General features: G+C 45.7%; 1 protein-coding gene across 1 annotated transcript in view; it reads left to right on the forward strand.

Annotated features, from left to right (window-relative positions):
- The first annotated feature begins 396 nt into the window (after window positions 1-396).
- Window positions 397-20,056, forward strand: part of LOC116967600 (zinc finger protein 229-like) — a 29,542-nt gene continuing 9,882 nt past the window's right edge. Inside the window, exons 1-4 of the mRNA XM_033014217.1 lie at window positions 397-443; window positions 2,283-2,401; window positions 6,439-6,579; window positions 16,136-16,140. Of these exons, the coding sequence (XP_032870108.1) occupies window positions 397-443; window positions 2,283-2,401; window positions 6,439-6,579; window positions 16,136-16,140 (312 nt within the window). The remainder of the gene's footprint in view (window positions 444-2,282; window positions 2,402-6,438; window positions 6,580-16,135; window positions 16,141-20,056) is intronic.

The raw sequence follows: 20,056 nt of genomic DNA on the forward strand, positions 1-20,056 counted from the left end.
TCTGTGGAATTCTCTGCCACAGAAGGTAGTTGAGGCCAGTTCATTGGCTATATTTCAGAGGGAGTTAGATGTGGCCCTTGTGGCTAAAGTGATCAGGGGGTATGGAGAGAAGGCAGGTACAGGATACTGAGTTGGATGATCAGCCATGATCATATTGAATGGCGGTGCAGGCTCGAAGGGCCGAATGGCCTCGACTACTGCATCTATTTTCTGTTTCTATGTTCATGCGTGGGCCAGATATATTGTCAGTGCAGAGGGGCTAGGAGCAAGACAATGTTTGCATCCAGAGTCAAGGTCTGGAATAGTACTAGGTGTGCAGTCAAGGCTGGGACCAGGGGTGTGTTCAGCACTGGGAACCTAAGCAGGTAAGGGTTGTAAAGGGGGCCAGGTGTAAGGATGCATTCAGGGTCAGGAATGAGTACCAGCTGTGCAGTGAGACTCAGGTTGGTCAACATGGGCCAAGTGTTTGATTATAATCTGATTTCCGTACATGAATATACTAAGATCCTTCGTGTGCTGCACCTGTTGATTGGAGCTTGACTCTCATACGGAATGCAATTTAGCCTAACCTTATTCATAGTTAATCCATTTTAAAGCATATATATTGCATTAAAGTGTAAAAGATTTGCTACAGTATGCACCATATTGCAGTTTCAAGCTGAAGAATGCATCAGCTCCATACCTATGTGAGGGGGGGGGGATGACGACGACACCCTCCTCCAACACCCATTTCCCCCCCCCCCCAGTCATTACCCTCCTTCAGGCTTGGTCTCTCGCAATTTCTCACTCCCAACTCTCACCCAATGTTGGCAGCCCTGCTCTCCCCACTCTATGATCACTCTATGTAGGTACGTTACAAAACTTACCTTCAGCGGCGCTGCAGTTCCGTCACTGCCCGTGTCCACGATCACAGCTTCAATGGAAAAGCAACAGGGAACAAGATGCTAATTTCCGAATATGAAAATGGCCATAACATTTTTAATACTGAAGATATGAAAGTGAAATAGGTGTCAAATTAAACTTCTTTTTATGCTTTATCTGATGGGATAAATTGCAGACTTGATTTTTAAAATCTCAAAATGTTGTAACATTGCTACTCTATAACCAAGTGAGTGCAGCATTGTGTGTGTGTGTTTACCTTCAGTGTGAAGCAGCAGCAGCAGGGAGTGGATGTGAAACCATACATATTTAAAATGCATTAGTATAAATACAAGTCTACAGTGCATGGATAGATATGTCCGTCTCTCTCTCTCTGTCTGTCTATCTCTTTCTCTCCCTCTCTCGCTGTGTGTCTTTCTCTCTCTCCGTCTCTCTCTCGCCCCCCCCTTCTCTCTCTCTCTGACTTTTCTTTTGTTCTCTCCGTCTCCCTCATTACTGTCTCTCTTTCTCTGAATCTCGTTTTCTCTCTCTCCGTTCTCTGTATCCCTCTGTCTCTCTATCCCTCTGTCTCTCTCTCTCTCTAGCCCTCTGTCTCTCTATCCCTCTCTGTCTGTCTCTCTCTGTCTGTCTCTCTGTCCCTCGCTATCTCTCTCTCTCTCTCTCTCTGTCCCTCTCTCTCTCTCTGTCCCTCTCTACCCTCTATCCATCTCTCTCTCTCTATCCGTCTCTCTCTATCCCTCTCTCTCTCCACCCATCTCTCTCTATCTCTTTGTCTCTCTCTACCCCTCTCTCTCCCTGTTCCTCTCTGTCTCTCTCTATCCCTCTCTATCTCTCGCTCTGTCTGTCTGTCTCTCTCTATCCCTCTATGTCTCTCTCTCTATATCTACCCCTCTCTGTCTCTCTCTCTATCCCTGTATCTCTTTCTCTGTCCCTCTCTACCCCTCTCTCTCTGTCCCTCCCTCTCTGTCTCTCTCTATCTCTCTCTATCCCTCCCTCTCCATCCCTCTCTCTCTATCTCTCTCTGTCCCTCTCTGTCTCCACACTCTATGACCAAGTGAGTGCAGCATTGTGTGTGTGTGTGTGTGTTTACCTTCAGTGTGAAGCAGCAGCATCAGTGGATATGAAACCATCCATATTTAAAATGCATCAGTATAAATACGAGTCTACAGTGCAGGATAGATATGTCTCTGTCTCTGACTGTGTTTTCGTTCTCTCTGTCTCATTCTCTTTCTCTGACTCGTTTTGTCTCTGTGTCTCTGTGTCTCTCCCCCACATTATCTATCTATCTTTATATTTATTACTGTGTGTATTTATTTCATTCTTACGTTCTCTCTTTTTCCACATTCGCTGCCATTTTGTGTCCGTCCCGTCTTCACATTTGAAAATAAACCGTCATTTTGCAGCTTCCGGCTGAAACAACGGCCTCGCACTGGCGGCCACGACACGGCGCAGGGGGGACAGGGCGGGGTCAGTAACGGCTTCATCATCATCGTCCCCCTCACCCAGGATCTTATAGCAGAAGGTACACAAAATTGCTGGGGAAACTCAGCGGGTGCAGCAGCATCTATGGAGCGAAGGAAATAGGCGACGTTTCGGGCCGAAACCCTTCCTCAGACTGGTCGGCGACGTTTCGGGCCGAAACCCTTCCTCAGACTGCGGGGTTATAGCAGACACGTGGTTACGGTCATGGGCAGATTCATGGACGATTATAGGAGCCATTTTAGCAACCAGCCGCCGCCATTTTAGCAACCAACCTCCGCCATTTTAGCAACCAGCCTCGGCATTCGCCGGGGAGAAGGGGAGAGGGGGTGCTGGGTGAGGGGGTGCGCGGCCCGTTGCAGCGGGGACAGGGGAAGGGAGTAGTGCAAGTGGGGTAGTGGTGGCGCAGGAGGGTTGGGTGGGGCCGGGGGAGAGAGAGAGCAAAGATCTTATAGCGGAGCTGTGCTATAGGGTGATTTCACGAAAGGTCACTGGAGCATAGATCCTCACCCACGTGACCGCAAAATCCAACTGGGGTACACGCGTCACTTCCGGTACATGTTAGTGATGCTGAAAACACGCACTTTCACACCCGTTAAAAACCGCGAAAACGGCCCGTTTTTGAGCTGTAAATTACTGTGCCAGTCGGGGTGACCGTGAGGCACGGCTACCTAACTTTACAGTCCAGAAGAAAGATAAAAACTAAGGTAAATTCAAGAGGGAGCTGAAGGTGCAAAAACAGCGGAAGTGCTTAGCGGACATTTGCCGTAGAGATATAAAGATCGAAAATATCGGGAATTATCGCGTTTGCTCGCTGCATTTCATCAAAAGTAAGGCATTATTGACGTTTTATCTTTATTCATTTGTTATATGAAAAGATTAAAAAGTGAAAAATCCGTCAGTAAAATTGCAAAATCGCCCATGGTTCTCAGGTGGGGTTTAGCAAATGAAAACGCTTCTGAAGCTACATTTACCATTTAAATAATCGTAAACTATCAATGCGTTTTGAAATAAATGTTAGTCAGATGCAAGCTAAGGAATGGGATAATTGTCAGCTGTTAATTGGACAAAATCAGGACATTTTATTATTTGCCAAAATATATTTCTCAATGTTTCTTGTTTAAAGCCTGCACAATCACCCAAACTACTTATTTATTTGTCATCTAATAACAGACAAGCCTGCAGCATGGAATGATGTCAACAATCCTGATTGGGTACCCACTGTGAGCATTGAGAAATATATTTTGGCCTTGAGTTGAATTTACCTTCGTTTTTATCTTTCTTCTGGACTGTAAAGTTAGGTAGCTGTGCCTCACGGTCACCCCGACTGGCTCAATAGTTTACAGCTCAAAAACGGGCCGTTTTCGCGGTTTGTAACGGGTGTGAAAGTGCGTGTTTTCAGCATTACTAACATGTACCGGAAGTGACGTTTGTACCCCAGTTGGATTTTGTGGTCACGTGGGTGAGGATCTATGCTCCAGTGACCTTTCGTGAAATCACCCTATAAGATCTTTGGGAGAGAGAGGTGGGGGAGGGGCTGGGTTGCAGATAGCATGGGGAGAGATGTGGGGTTGGGGGTTGGTGGGTAAAGATACTACAGCATAGGAGGGGGGGAGACATTGTAGCATGGGGGGAGGCGAGGGAGTGCCGGGTGGGGGGAGAGTTGAGAGGTGGGATAGGGCCTAGTGCGTGTGAAGTAGCGGGGAGGTTTACAATGTTTATTATTTAATGTCCCTTGTCTAGTCTGAAATAAAGTTCATCATTGGATATAAAAATCAGAAGATATATAATTGTGTGTGGCAGATGAAATTTAATACTAATAAATGTGAAGTCATTCACTTTGGGAAAAAAAATGATAGGGCAAGTTATTTTCTAAATGAGGAGGAGCTGCGTTGTAATGCAACGCAAAGGGATCTAGGGGTATTAGTACATGAATCACTGAAAGTTAGTATGCAGGTGCAGCAAGCAATCAGGAAGGCCAATGGAGTTTTGGCCTTTATTGCTAGGGGGATTGAGTATAAAAACACGGAGGTCTTGCTGCAGCTGTACACAGTATTAGTGAGACCACATTTGGAATACTGTGTACAGTTCTGGGGTCCATACTTAAGAAAGGATGTACTAGCCCTGGAGGCAGTGCAGCGAAGGTTTACAAGATTAATTCCTGCAATGAGGGGATTGACATATGAGGAAAGGTTAAGTAGGCTGGAACTCTACTCTTTGGAGTTTAGAAGAATGAGAGGCGATCTCATTGAAACATATAAGATCGTGAGGGGCCTTGATCGGGTGGATGCACCGAGGATGTTCCCAATGATCGGGGAAACTAGAACTAGGGGACATAGTTGCAGAATAAGGGGGGGCTCTTTTAAAACTGAGATGAGGAAGAACTTCTTCACCCAGAGGGTGGTTAATTTATGGAATTCACTGCCCCAGGGAGCAGTGGAAGCAGAAACTTTAAATATATTTAAGACTAAAATAGATGGTTTTTTAGCTGCCAAGGGGATAAGGGGCTACGGGGAGAGGGCTGGGATATGGACCTAGGTATGGTTAGTATAGTAAGACCTGAGTGATCTCCTGGACAAGTGTCGATCGCCTGGATTGGGGTCGGAGAGGAATTTCCCGGATTTTTTTCCCGAATTGGACCTGGGTTTTTATCCGTTTTTTTGCCTCCCCCAGGAGATCACGAGGTTCTTGGGGTGGAGAGGGGTGATAGCGGTATAAAGGGGAGGGTAGTGTCTTGTGTTCTGTGTCTTGTGTCTACTGTTTGTGGGTAAGTGTGTCTGTTTAGTGTTAAGCCATGAGCGAATGGCGGTGCGGGCTCGACGGACCTGGTGGTCTACTCTCGCACCTACTTTCTATGTTTCTATGTTTCTATGTGTGTTATATGATTATATACATATATATCACATTCATGTATGTGTGTTCTTTCCAGCACAATCTAGTCAGTTGTGTGCTCATGGAATAAAACCATCCTTAAGTTATACATCTTTTGTAAATCTTGCTCAAAACAAATTTAATTTTGTGAAATTCTTCAATTAGATAACCCCACAGGCAGATCTCATTCCACACTCTGGCTATTGGGAAGACCAGACCCCTTTTTATTTGTGGAGAAAGAACTCCATAGAACATAGAAAATAAGCATAAAAACATTAAGTAACATTCCAGGGCTAGAGCAAGTGGAATCTTCATATTGCTATTATTTTCCCAAATACTGCAGATGTGAACAGTGTGATTACATTAATGTGATTGTTTGAATGAATTACTGTTCCCCCGCTCCGCGCCGACCAGAGATCACCCCGTACGTACACTAGCACTATCCAATGCACATTAGGGACAACTTAACTATTTTGCGAAGGCCGATTAATCTACAACCCTGAACGTCTTTGAAATTTTGGATGAAACTGGAGCACTCGGAGTAAAAACCCACGCAGGTCAAGGGGAGAATGTACAAACTCCGCACAGACAGCACTCGTAGTCAGGATCGAATCCGGGTCTCTGGCGGTGAGGCAGCAACTGTACCGCTGCGCCGCTGTGCCGCTCAGAATTATATAATGGTTTCCTCCGCCATAAACGCACCCGATATGTGCTAGTAATGTCCTGTTTGCCAGCTTGTTGACCTTCTGTGTTCCCCTCCTGCAGGGTTTAGGAGTCATTGGTGTGGACGGGGACGTGAGTGGCCATTGAGGGCGGCCAGGGTGCAGATGAGCCAACCCCCCCCCCCCCCCCATCTGCTCGGTGTGCGGGCTGAGCTTCGAGGGGCAGAGCTTCGAGGGGCTGAGCTTCGATGGAGGACCACATGACGGGGCACAACAAGGAGAAGCGTTATGAGTGCGACATGTGTGGCAAGGTCTGGCAGGGCCCGAGCAATCTGGAGATCCACCGGCGGGTGCACACGGGAGAACGCCCCTTCAACTGCTCGGAGTGCGGCAAGAGCTTAAGACGGCGAATGTCCTGAAAACCCACCTGCTGGTGCACACGAACGAGATGCCCTAAGGCTGCTCTACCTGCAGTAAGAGCTTTGCCCAGTTGTCGGGGCTGAGTAACTACCTGCGGGTGCACTGGAGTGAGCGACCTGCTCCGAAGGCGGCAAAGGCTTCAAGTCGTCACCAGAGCTGAAGCAGCACCGGTACATCCACACCGGGGAGCGCCCCTACACCTGCACCCAGTGCGGCAACGGCTTCACCCAGTCCTGCAGCCTGCTGCAACACCAGCGCACCCACACCGGTGAGGGCCTCTTCACCTGCGCCCAGTGCGACAAGGGCTTCACCTCCTCCGGCAACCTATTGTTCCACCAGCGCATCCACACCGGCGAGCGCCCCTTACCTGCGCCCAGTGCGGCAAGGGCTTCACCTGCTCCTCCAAGCTGCTGTCCCACCAGCGGGTGCACACCGGTGACCGTCCCGTCCCATCCCCAACCCGGTATGTGGAGAGCGTTTTGCCATTGTAGTGGCCATTTGGCCTGTTTTGCATGTCATTGTGGATGGCACGTTCCTTTAAATTTTAGACTGCCCGTTATAATGTGGGTGGGATTTATGACGTGTCTTTGGGCGTGTTTATGCAGCTTAACTGCTTGCGTGGTAGTTTAGTTGGTTAGATTCGTTTTGGAGTGAAGAGGGAGAAGGTTAATCCTTCGACCATGTCAAGCCACATGTCGAGCATGTCGAGGCACATGTCAAGATCATGTGAAGCATGGAGACACGAGGGGTTTTCTAGTATCTGAAGTAATGAGCTGGAGTTCGAAGAAGATTGCCGGAACAAGTCGGAAAAACCTTGGATGTATCTTACTGTTTTATATCTACAATAAAGAAAATATTTATTAAAAGATTGTGTGCTGAAGCTTTATGAAAGGAGAAGCTCTGAAGGTCTCTGAGGCAGCTTGCATGCGTACCGAAGATATTCCCCTTATCCCGTCTCACCCAATTAGTTGCTAGGGAGTTAATTTCCTGAAAGATTTGAAAAATCTGCCGCTACATTAAGTCGAAGGATACCTCTGGCAGGGGTGTAATTGCCAGTCCCAGAGAGTGGGACAGAAGATAAGTAGTAGCAAACCTCCGGCGGGGGTAAATACCAGTCCCTGAGATAGGGACAGAAGATCGAAGTGCGAAGGCTAAGACCTCGGAGAGGCGCAGCCAGAGCAGGACGAAGGCTAAGACCTCGGAGAGGCGCAGCCATAGAAGATTGGCTCCAGTCGTGGAACTGAAGAATAAATACCAGTCCCAGAGAGTGGGACAGAAGATTTAATTGAAGACGGCAGGGCTAAGACCTTGGAGAGGCATAGCCAAAGAAATAAGATTGGTTCCAATCGTGGAACTGAAGAAGATCTCTGCCAGGAAGAGCCTTGAGGTCTATCATCAGCTTCGGAACGTATCTGAAGACGTATCACTGGATTTGTGAGTACGAATCGATTATTACCTTTTGAATTAAAATCACGGTTTTAATTAAAAGAATTCTGTTACAGAGCTCAAGAAGCTGTTTTCTCCAGCGTGTCTGGGAAAGGCAGACCGACCTTGGATTGTTTTGAATCTCTTATGATAAGGCACATTCCATTTGAATTAGCATCATTTAGTTTGCACCTGGAATTAGAGAGAGGTTCTCTACATTATCGGCATGTTTTAGTTTTGGAAGATATTGTTGATAATAACAAAGTCACTTAGAAGCAGAGACTTTTCCGACTAATTTACAGACTTGGCAATCTGCCAAGACCTCTTTTTAATCATGAATAAAGATGAAGATGAGGGCAGAGCTATGCCAGAAGTGCCACGTGGTGGTGAAGAAGGACCCAGACAACTTGAAGAAACAGATATTTCACATGCTGCCTGTCTGAGGGAAACCGAGAAAGAGAAGCAGGACACACTGCTGGAAGCAGAGCGGTCTCAAGAGGAACGTGAAAGACATTATAAGTGGGATTCCGAAAATACGGAGTATTATGATGAATCCAACGATGCTGCAGAACCATGGTTAGAGCAAGTTGACAAAAGTAAATGTAGCAGAAAAGAAGATACTAAGCATGAAGAAGAAGGTGATGAAATAGAACCGGGAGACAGTATCTCAAATGTATCTTCACGAAGATCAGGCCGTAAATCTGGTAGGTCAGCCAGTTCGGTTTCGAGGGCTTCTGCTCGTTTGGGAGCCAAGGCTGCGTTAGCAGCGCTGTCAATAGAAGCGGATGCTATGAAGAAAAAACATGAGATGGCCCGACAGCAAGATGAGATGGCCCGACAGCAAGAAGATAAGATGCGACAGATAAAGCGACAGCAAGAAGAGATGGTGCGATGTCAGGAACAACTGGAATTAGATACAAAGTTGAAGGTGGCTAAAGCCAGAAAGGACATACTGGAAAGTGAAGGGTCTAGATGCAGCTCTAGATCGTCAAAGACGATGAGCTCTAGACAGAGAGCCAAAACTGCACAGAGTGAATTGGCAGTTGAATCGATTCCACGGTCAAAGTCCACAGGATACCTTGGATTGGAAAACCTAAATAGGTTGAGTGAACCTTCAGCTCAGCAAATGGGTGCTAGACCGAAACTAGCTACTATGGGAACATCCGTACAAACTCGAGATGGACCAGTGGACCAAGGAGAAGGGAATCAGGTTGCCCTATTATACAAACCCACTGACTCACATGGCTATCTGGACAACACGTCTTCCCACCCTGCCCCCTGTAAAGACTCCATCCCCTACTCCCAATTCCTCCGCCTACGCCGCATCTGTTCCCAGGATGAGACATTTCATACCAGGGCATCGGAAATGTCCTCGTTCTTCAGGGAACGGGGATTCCCCTCCGCCACCATAGATGAGGCTCACACCAGGGTCTCATCCATACCCCGTAACACTGCTCTCTCTCCCCATCCCCGCACACGCAATAAGGGCAGAGTCCCTCTGGTCCTCACCTTTCACCCCACCAGCCGGCAAATACAACACATAATCCTCCGCCATTTCCGCCACCTCCAACGTGACCCCACCACTCGCCACATCTTCCCATCTCCCCCCATGTCTGCCTTCCGCAAAGAACGCTCCCTCCGCAACTCCCTCGTCAATTCTTCCCTTCCCTCCCGCACCACCCCCTCCCCGGGCACTTTCCGTTGCAACCGCAAGAAATGCAACACCTGTCCCTTCACCTCCCCCCTCGACTCCATTCAAGGTCCCAAGCAGTCGTTCCAGGTGCGACAAAGGTTCACCTGTATCTCCTCCAACCTCATCTACTGCATCCGCTGCTCTAGATGTCAGCTGATGTACATCGGTGAGACCAAGCGTAGGTTGGGCGATCGTTTCGCCGAACACCTCCGCTCAGTCCGCAATAACCTACCTGAACTCCCGGTGGCTCAGCACTTCAACTCCCCCTCCCATTCCCAATCCTACCTCTCTGTCCTGGGTCTCCTCCATTGCCAGAGTGAGCAACAGCGGAAATTGGAGGAACAGCACCTCATATTCCGTCTGGGGACCTTGCGTCCTTATGGCATTAACATTGAATTCTCCCAATTTGGCTAGCCCGTGCTGTCTCCTCCCCTTCCTTAACCCTCTAGCTGTCTCCTCCCACCCTCCCATCCGCCCGCCCTCGGGCTCCTCCTCTTCCTCCCCTTTTCCTTCTTTCTTTCCCCACCCCCCATCAGTCTGAAGAAGGGTTTCGGCCCGAAACGTCGCCTATTTCCTTCGCTCCATAGATGCTGCTGCACCCGCTGAGTTTCCCCAGCAATTTTGTGTACCCTGGTCTATTGGCACTGTTGAATAAACAATCTGAATTCAACGAGATTATAGCTCGACAAAATACCTCTCTCATTCAGCAACCAGTTGAAATTCTTATGTATGGTGGAGATCCTTTGGGGTATGAAACTTTCATAAGAGCCATAGAAGAGGTATTAGAGACGAAAGTTAAGGATGAAAAGGAGCGCTTACAGTTTTTGGTGAAGTACACAAAAGGAAGTGTGAAGGTGCTTGTGGAAAGTTGTCAGATGGAGCCAGGCAACCAGGGCTATAATAAGGCGAGAAGAAACGTTTTGATGATAGAATAGATTAGTAAGATTAAACGAGAACTTACCAGTTTGAAGTTTGATCCTTATTTTATGAGGAGGAACGTTGAGGGACTACGTGAAGAACCCGCTTACGATGCATGCGTGTCATTCTTCAAAGCAGCGGTGTGGAATCACAGATAACTATAATGACTAAACATAGTAAGATTAGACAACAGATACCAGTTCAGACTATGATCAAGGGTGGGAGCGGAGGGCACGTAGTCCCTCAACGTTCCTCCTCATAAAATAAGGATCATACTTCAAACTGGTAAGTTCTCGTTTAATCTTACTATTTTACTTCGGAGTCACGTGAGTGACTACGTGAAGATTTTAAAGCTCTGTGATTTCATGCCGTGGAACGAGTCCATGCATCACATCTGCCTTGATTTTTGGGGAGAGTAGAGTTAACAACATTAGACATCAATACGATATTGAAATCCAACAGTAAAATTATGAACACCAATTATTGCCCCTATTTATGGGTCTATTATATTACAGAACTTAAATTTGTTTCTGTAAATGTTTCAGGTTCAATGACTGGTTTGTTATAAAGTCATTGGAAAATTCCTCCGTTGGCCATCCTGCTGCCTTGAGGATTTGGTCCATTGGTACGTCCAACTTCATAGCTGCTAATGTAGCTGCAGCCCTGGTGGAGTGAGATTTGAAATGCTAGTTCCCACTCCAGCCTATTTAAGACTTGTTTTAGCCATCCAGAGATGGTCTGGACTGTCACTGTTTTAAATGGCTGTTAGTAGCTGATTAAAGTGACATTCCTCCCCTCTGATGATCTTAGTATAGTTCAAGTATGATAGTAAGTGTGTTATAATACAGAGACGACCATCTGTAGGGTAGGCCCTGAATTCTGTTTTTTAGGCCTGCTGACCCCTGTCTGTTCTGTATGACTATTACACTGATGTAAACCTTAAATTCCAGATGAATTAATCATGTTGTCCAACCTTGTTTTCTGTGGTGACTGGACCCTTATGGCGTGACCAGGACCATCAGCATGACTGTTTTCATAGTCAGTTTCCGTAGGAACAGAGCTGTAGCTGGAGACCAGTTTCTTAACATGGTCAGTACAATGCTCACATCCCATATTTGGGAGTACCTGGTTCTTGGGGACTAATTTTAAAAATGCCCCTCATGAGTTTGTTTACCAGGGTTTGTCCCAACAGAATGCCGCTCTGTACCTTCGACAGGTATATTGACAGAGCACCTCTGGCGCAGTTGATGGCACTATGACTGAGCCTCTCATCGTAATGGAGGCTTGCCAGGAATTCCAGAACAGACGGGATGTTCATAGATCTGTGGGTGATGATTATTGTTGTGACAGTACTTCCCATTACTAGATGATACCAAGTACTGATGTTTAGATGGACAGTCTGTGACCCGCTGAAATAATTCCGCATTCGGTCCTTCAGTCCCAGGTGTAGAAGAGGTGCTTTCAACTCGAAATAAATAGGTTAATATATAATAGTGACGGGTAACTCCCCTTGTTGCGGGAAGACCCAGTAAGTTAGGTCTATGATGGATGGTGATGTATGGTTCTGACCCATGTTGATATCACCAGTACCCCGATTGCGTAGGGCAATCAGGTATATCAAGATTCGAGACGTGAAGTCTATAGTTTCTTCCTAAATAACCGGCTGATGAGGCAAAGGGAGGGATGCATAAATGATCCCCCAATCAACGAAGATACATCTGAACCACTGCCCCAGGTTCTGGCTCCCAAGAACATAATTTGATAACTGGTAAGAGCATGGATGTGAATAGGTCGTTATCTGGTGTTCAATACCAGCTGTTCCAGCAATACATATTTTATCCAACATCCATACAGAGTTTTTAGACTTAGCATGACCTGTTGTCTGCCACTAAATTCAGTTTCCCTGGTAGTTGGAAGCTGATATCCAATCTCTATCTGGATACGCTATTAATCCAGATTAATAGAGACAGTGACTCTAAGACTATTGCCTGCATCACAGTGTGGAGGTACCCGGTGAACTCACCGCGGCGGATGCCAGCCCGTGTCCATTGTGTGCTGCTAGTATTACATGTATGGCTGCAGGCAACAACATCTCGTTCAGACCGAAAGGTCTGATTGACAAGAAGGATTCAATTCAATTCAATTCACAAATAGTGTTGGCCAGATAGTCACATGGTGTCGATGTGTTTCTACCCATATTGTTGACATATGCTACCCCGGTGGTGTTGTCAATTTGTAGATTAACATACTGGTGTTATAACCCAAAACAATTTGACTTAAAGCCATGACTAGCTCTCACTTCCCCAGGTATATATGCCCAACGTTAGTAGTGATGCCTCCTGAGCATTCCATCTCCCCCACAGCTGGAGATGGAATTAGTAGCATCCCAATCCAAGGCCCATCAGTATGTGGTTCCATAGACGGGTAACTGTGTTTGGATGTTTCATAAGTCTGTCAGAATGACCCCCACATAATTTCTTGAGTGACGCGTGTTGCGCTCTGTACTATGATTATGTAAAGGTCCGATATCATGTGGCTGTCACACAGCCCCTAATGCCAATTATTCTACTACCAGTCTGATGGCTGGTTAAGTTCCCTGGAAGCCTCCATAAAGGCTGTACCCTTTCTTACGGCAAAGTACTGCCATGTGAAGTGTGTTAACGGTGGACCGCAGACGATCTGTTGAGTTAAATACATCTGTGGGCACCTTCAATGAGTCCTATATAGCAAGCGTATTTTAATACCATGCTTGCCATGTAGTACCCTAGGATCAATCCCTTAGTTGCACCAAAGGTTCCCATCTGAAATGAATATAAAGTACGAAGTATTCAAATTAGTCAATCTAAGATGAAGTGGCAACCACCTCTAAATTATGATAAGGATATTTAGGACACGAATTCCTGTGATTCGTGTGGATGTCCTCCATAACTCCTATAATATATGGGCACTGTAGTTCAGTGTGCGCTTTAGTTGTTTCTTTCCCTGTGAGCATGAACATTCAGTTCGGTACATGCTGAACTGGAGGATAATGGAATGAAGAATTCTAAGGTATTCCCCTGTACTTCTGAATTTTAAGTGTCAGTAGAATAATTCTATGCAGAGATAGATCTGTTATCCCCCACCAACCTCCCTGGTTCCTATTAGTAGGTTAGTTACTATTTCGGCATCCTCCGTGGTCGTTAAGGTGCCGGTGTCTGATGAGGGTAGCACATTTCTCAGGAAGTAGTTTTTAAGACGTTCCTTAATGTGTCCCAAAGTTCCATGTGAGGATCTTTCCCTGTTAAGATAGGATGCCTCCAAATTTTAATATAGGAGGTTGGGAGGTTCCAGGTTATCATCTGTTAGGACTTAGAACATTCTTTCGTTGCAATTCCCTGCCCTACCATGTTTTGGTTGATATGGGAACATTCAGGTTTTGCAGTTCCCTGATGGTAAGTGTTTTCCCCATAGGTTTTCCGCACCCTAAGTGTACTAGGGGTATGTTCTGCTCCCCTGTTCAAGTGGAGCCCAAACTTGACCCCCTATACTCCCCTCTGATGAGGGAGAACACTGTGCAGCCCTACAAGAGGTACTGCTGTAGGACTTACTAGCTGCCCCTCTGTGACTAGTCTCCATCTCATGGAGCCTGCCACTTACCTGCTCCAACAGCCGCTCCAGCTGGTCCCGATGCTCTCGGGAACCCAACCGGCTCCAATGCACATGGTCACTGGCCACCGCGGCTGCTCCTGAAGCCGTTACTCCTGAGGCTGCTCCTGCTGCAGTTCCTGCAGCCACTCCATCCGGCTCCAATGCTCACGGGCAATGGCCGTCACGGCTGCTCCTGAAGCTGCTCCTGTTCCAGCTCCTGCAGCCAGCCCCGGATTAACTCTCGGTGTTCCCCTCTGATGAGTGAGAAACTCTGTGCCGCCCCACAAGGAGTACTGCTGTGGGGCTTATTGAGGTACGTTGGAGGTAACTCGAATGGATTGAGGGGAGGGGGGAGTTGATGATCCTGGAGGCCTTGGAGACAATGCGTTGTATTCTGTGTAGTGAGTGACTATCGGTGTTACCGTACCAGACTGTGATTGAGGAGGTGATGATGCTTTCAATGATTGATTGATAGAAACGGACCAGGAGGTGTTTATCGACTCTGAACTTTTTGAGCTGTCTGAGGAAATATAGGCGTTGTTGACCTTTCTTTATGACGTGGTCTGCATTGATGTGCCATTTTAGATTATTGGAGATATAGGTGCCTAGAAACTTAAATGAGTTCGTGGAGGTTATGGGGTGAGAGTTGACATGGACCGGGGGTTTGTGGTTTTGATTGCGTCTGAAATCTATGATGATTTCTAAGGTTTTTTAAGTATTAAGCTGGAGGTTGTTGTCTGCGCACCATTTGACTGCGCTATCGACTGTTAGATGGTATTGTGATTCTTTGTTGTCTGAGATAAGGCCAATTATCGTTGTGGCGTCTGCATATTTAAAATTTTTAACTGAGCTGCATTGGGATGTGAGGTTGTTGGTGTAAAGTGAGAAGATCTGGGGTGACAGAACGCACCCTTGGGGGGCTCCTATGTTGAGAGTCAAAGGGCTGGAGAGTTTTTCACCCACCTTGACTCTTTGCTGTCTGTTTGTTAGAAAGTGTAGAATCCAATGGCACATGGCTGGGTGGATGCTCATGTCCAACATTTTATTGTAGAGTTTAATCGGGTGTATAGTATTAAAGGCCGAGCTAAAATCTATAAACAGGATGCGTGCATAGGTGTTTGGTGATTCCAGATGTTGAAGGGAATAGTGAAGAGTTAAGTTGATAGCATCCTCAACAGACCGGTTGGCCCTATATGCAAATTGGAAAGGGTCCATGATGGGGGCAGTGTGAGTTTTCAGATGGGTGAGGACTATGTGCTCAAAGGCCTTCATGGCGACTGATGTTAATGCCACAGGTCTATAATCGTTCAGGCAGCTCACCTTGGAGGACTTGGGCACAGGGATGATAATGGATGATTTAAAACACTGCGGGACTCTACATTGGCTGAGGGAGGTGTTAAAGATGGAGGTGAACACAGGGGCCAGCTGAGCTGCACAGTGGTTGAGAGCAGCGGGGCTGAGGTTGTCAGGCCCTGCCGCTTTTCTTTTATTAAGAATTTTGAAGGCCGCCCTAACCACCTCCTCAGAGATGGTGAATGGTGCTGAGTTAGGTGGGGGGGGAGGCATGGATGGCGGGGTGGCATTATCAAAACGTGCATAAAAAGTGTTCAGTTTTTCCGGTAAATCCGGATCCTCGTCTGGGATGGGAACAGGACGTTTTTTGTAGTCCGTCATCTTCTGTAGATGTTTCCAGACTTCTCTTGAATTGTGGGTTTTGAGTTGTTGTTCCAATTTGTTTGAATAAGCTAATTTTGCTTTCCGAATTGCAGACCTGAGTTCATATTTTGCTGATTTATACTGAACCTTGTTACCGTTGGTGTAGGCTGCATTTTTCTTTTTGCGAATAAGTTGTATGTGCTTGTTGAACCAGGGTTTACCATTGCTGGGTATTGTGACAGTTTTGTAGGGGACGCACAGTTCTTCACAGTAGCGGACGTATGACGTCACCACGTCAGTGTACACGTCGATGTTGTTGCCGGATACGTCGAGGAAGAGGTCCCAGTCAGTACATTCAAAACATCCCCTTAACGTTTCGATGACATCCTCTGACCAGGACTTAACGGTTATTGTTTTGGGCTTGATGGATTTCAGTTTTTGTTTGTATGCGGGGATGAGCAGCAGCATTACATGATCGGATCTACCCAGTGGAGCACGAGGAAAGGCACGGTAAGTGCCAGTGATGTTAGTGTAACAATGATCCAATGTATTGTTTTCTCTGCTCGGGCATGTAACTTGCTGAGTGTAGTTAGGGAGTTCTTTTGTTAGACAGCTGTGGTTGAAATCGCCCAAGGCTATAATGATGGAGTCCGGATGCGAGCTTTCCATGGAGGAAATGTGATGTGATAAAATATCCATAGCCGTGTTAGCATTAGCATCGGGTGGAACGTAGACGCCAATTAACACAACAGATGAGAATTCTCTTGGTAAGTAGAATGGTCTGATGATCAAACAGAGGAATTCAATCTCAGGGGAGCAGTGTTGTGATTGAACTGTGATGTTATTGCACCAGCGTTGATTGACAAGGAAGCAGATACCTCCTCCCTTGGACTTGAGTGACAGCGCTGCCGACCTATCGGCTCTGTAGATGGTAAAGCCGGGTGGGGTTACTGCTGAGTCGGGAACAGATTGATCCAGCCAGGTTTCCGTGAAGCAGATTGCAGAAGATTCATTGTACTCTCTCCTTGAGTGGATCAAAAGCTGGAGTTCGTCCATCTTATTCCGGAGTGAACGGACGTTGGAGAGAAGTAGTGCCGGTAGTGGAGGCCGGTAGGGCCGCTTCCTGAACCGAGCCAGGACTCCTGCTCGCCGTCGGACAAGCCGTCGATCAGGCCTAGGAGAGGTCCCGGGGTATGGTCCAGGTGTGGTGTTCCTGGCATGTAATTCCACCGGAAGGGTTTGTATAAGGGTCGGAGATCCAAAAACTCCGTTCGATCTTGCCCTTATAGTGAGCAACTCAATTCGGTTGTAATTGAGTATGCAGCAGGAGGAGTTTTTAACATAGAAGGACAAAAGGGCGTAACATATCAGCAGGGACTGTACCGGCGCGCGCCTCAAGGCCGCCATCTTGATGAACAGAAGATTGCGAATGCATACATTGAAAAGGCCCATGCTTGGAAAGAAATCAAGCCAGAAGATGTGGATAAATTGCGTGAATATGCAATATTTCTGAGAAGATGTTGCAGCTCGATGAAAAATCTTGGCTACATGGAGGAAATTAATCTTTCAAGTAATATGAGAATCATCATTAACAAGTTTCCCAGAAGAATAAGAGAAAAGTGGAGAGATAGGGCTGGTAAATTACGAGATAAGAGCAAACAAGTAGCCAGACTACCAGATCTGGTGGAATTTTTAGAAAGAGAAGTACGGTACATATCAGATTCATGCCACGGGATTATTGAAGAAGCCAAGCCACTTGCAATTTATAAGGGTTCTACCTATGTCAAAACTAAACAAAAGACAGGGCCTAAGAAAAGCAATTTAGCCACCAATATAATACCTGAGAAGGTGTTGGGTGGTGCCAAAGAGGATGCACCGACCAGAAAGAACGAATTTTGTCCATTTTGTGATGAAGTAGGTCACACCATAAGATGGTGTCGTAAATTTAAAGACAAGAAATATGAAAAAAAGATGGACTTTATAAAAAGGAATGGAATCTGTTATGGATGTTTAAAGAAGGGGCACATGGTAAAAGACTGTAAGTGTCCAATAATTTGTGACAAATGTAAGCAGAATCATCCTGATGTGCTTCATACTGTAAAGAAAGAGCCAGATCTTACTGAGCAGAAAAAGGAGTCAGCGGATGTTAATGCTATCACCTCGCTTCAAGTAACTGCACATATTGGGGCCGGAGAGAAAGCATGCATTTTCTCTATTTTACCAGTACAAGTGAGAAATAGGGAAACTAATGTAGTGTTGCAAACATATGCATTTCTGGATCATGGAAGTTCAGCTACTTTTTGCACAGAGAATTTGATGAGAAGGTTGGACATTACTGGAGAGAAAGTTAAAATTCAAATGCGTACCATGAATAAAGAAAAGGTTTTCCATAGTTATTATATAACAAATATGGAGATATCCAGTTTGGATGAAGATAATTTTATTCCAATTTCAGAGGTTTTCACACATGAAACAATGCCTGTTGGTCGTCAAAATGTACCCAGATGTGAAGACTTACAGCAATGGCCTTACCTGAAAGATGTCAAAATATCAAAGATAAATTCAGATATTGACTTACTTATTGGAACGAATGCTCTGAGAGCATTAGAACCTGTACAGATAATTAGGAGCCAAGGGGATGGACCGTATGCTATGAAGACCCTACTAGGATGGGTTATCTATGGCTCCTTGTGTAAGAATAAGGAAAGCACCAGCAAAATGAATTGCCGTGCTGTTGCTGTTAACCAAGTATCGACAGGTAAATTGGAAAAGCTGTTAATGAAGCAATATAACCATGACTTCAATGAAAGTACCAGCCAGGAACATGAAGAAATGTCTAAAGAAGAATTAAAATTCTTAGATATTATGAACCATTCAGTTAAGATGAAAAATGGACATTATTGTTTGGATTTACCTTTCAAGCAAGAAAGTGTTAATTTACCGAATAATCGCTATATGGCTGAACAGCGTATTCAAGGTTTGAAACGTAAGTTTGTTAAGAACACGAAATTTCAAGAGGAATATGCATCCTTCTTACAGAATATGATTAATAATGATTATGCCGAAAGGATACCAACGAATCAACTATATCGAGATGATGGAGAGATCTGGTATATTCCGCACCATGGGGTGTACCACTCGAAGAAAGGGACATTGAGGGTGGTCTTTGACTGCGCGGCAGTCTTTAAAGGGACATCACTTAACAGTGAACTACTGCAAGGTCCAGACCTTACTAACTCGCTCATTGGAGTTCTCATCAAATTTAGGCAAGAACCGATAGCTTTGATGGCTGATATCAGATCAATGTTTCATCAAGTGAAAGTAACTGGTAAACATATTGATTATCTGCGATTCTTATGGTGGCCTGAAGGGGATGTGCAACAAGACCTTGTTGATTACCGAATGAAAGTACATCTTTTCGGAGCAGTGTCATCTCCAAGTTGTGCGAATTTCGCTTTGAGGAAACCCGCAGAGGATAATAAAGATTATTTCCCAGAGGAGGTAATTTCCACTTTGATAAATAATTTTTACGTGGACGATTGCCTAAAATCCATATCTACTGAGTTAGAGGCAATTCAAATGGTGAAACACCTAACCTCTCTCTGCAATAAGGGAGGATTTGTACTTACCAAGTGGGTCAGCAACAGTCGTGCTGTTTTGGAAAGCATTCCACCAGATGACAGAGCCGAAGAAACCAAGGAGTTGGATTGAGACAAAGACAACTTGCCAATGGAAAGGGCACTGGGACTGCACTGGTGCGTGGAAACGGATGTGTTTAAGTTTAAATTGTCGATTCAGGAACGACCATGCACAAGAAGGGGTATCTTATCTGTGATTGGTTCAGTATACGATCCTTTGGGATTTCTTGCACCATTTACACTGCTAGCCAAGTTAATTTTACAGAATCTGTGTAGAGAAAAACTTGGTTGGGATGAGAGTATAACTCAAACATCCTCGCACAGTTGGACAGAATGGTTAAAAGACCTCCACAAAATGTCAAAGTTTAAGGTAGATCGGTGTATAAAGCCTAAAACCTTTGGTAAAATCGTAAATGCACAACTGCATCACTTTTCGGATGCCAGCGAAAGTGGTTATGGGACTGTTTCATACTTAAGACTACAAAATGTAAACAAAAGAGTGCATGTTGCATTCTTAATGGGAAAAGCCAGAGTAGCACCATTGAAGCAAATGACGATTCCCAGAATGGAACTTACAGCAGCAGTCTTAGCTGTTAAAATTGACATAATGCTGAGAAAGGAACTGCAATTTCAACTGGAAGAATCTACCTTCTGGACCGATAGCACTACGGTTCTGAAATACATTAACAATGAAAACAAACGTTTTATGACATTTGTTGCAAATAGTTTCCTTTGTACTAGGAGCTACTAATGTTTCTCAATGGAGATATGTTAATACAAAGGAAAAT

This window comes from Amblyraja radiata, chromosome 40, assembly GCF_010909765.2.
Source record: "Amblyraja radiata isolate CabotCenter1 chromosome 40, sAmbRad1.1.pri, whole genome shotgun sequence".
NCBI lineage: Eukaryota > Metazoa > Chordata > Chondrichthyes > Rajiformes > Rajidae > Amblyraja > Amblyraja radiata.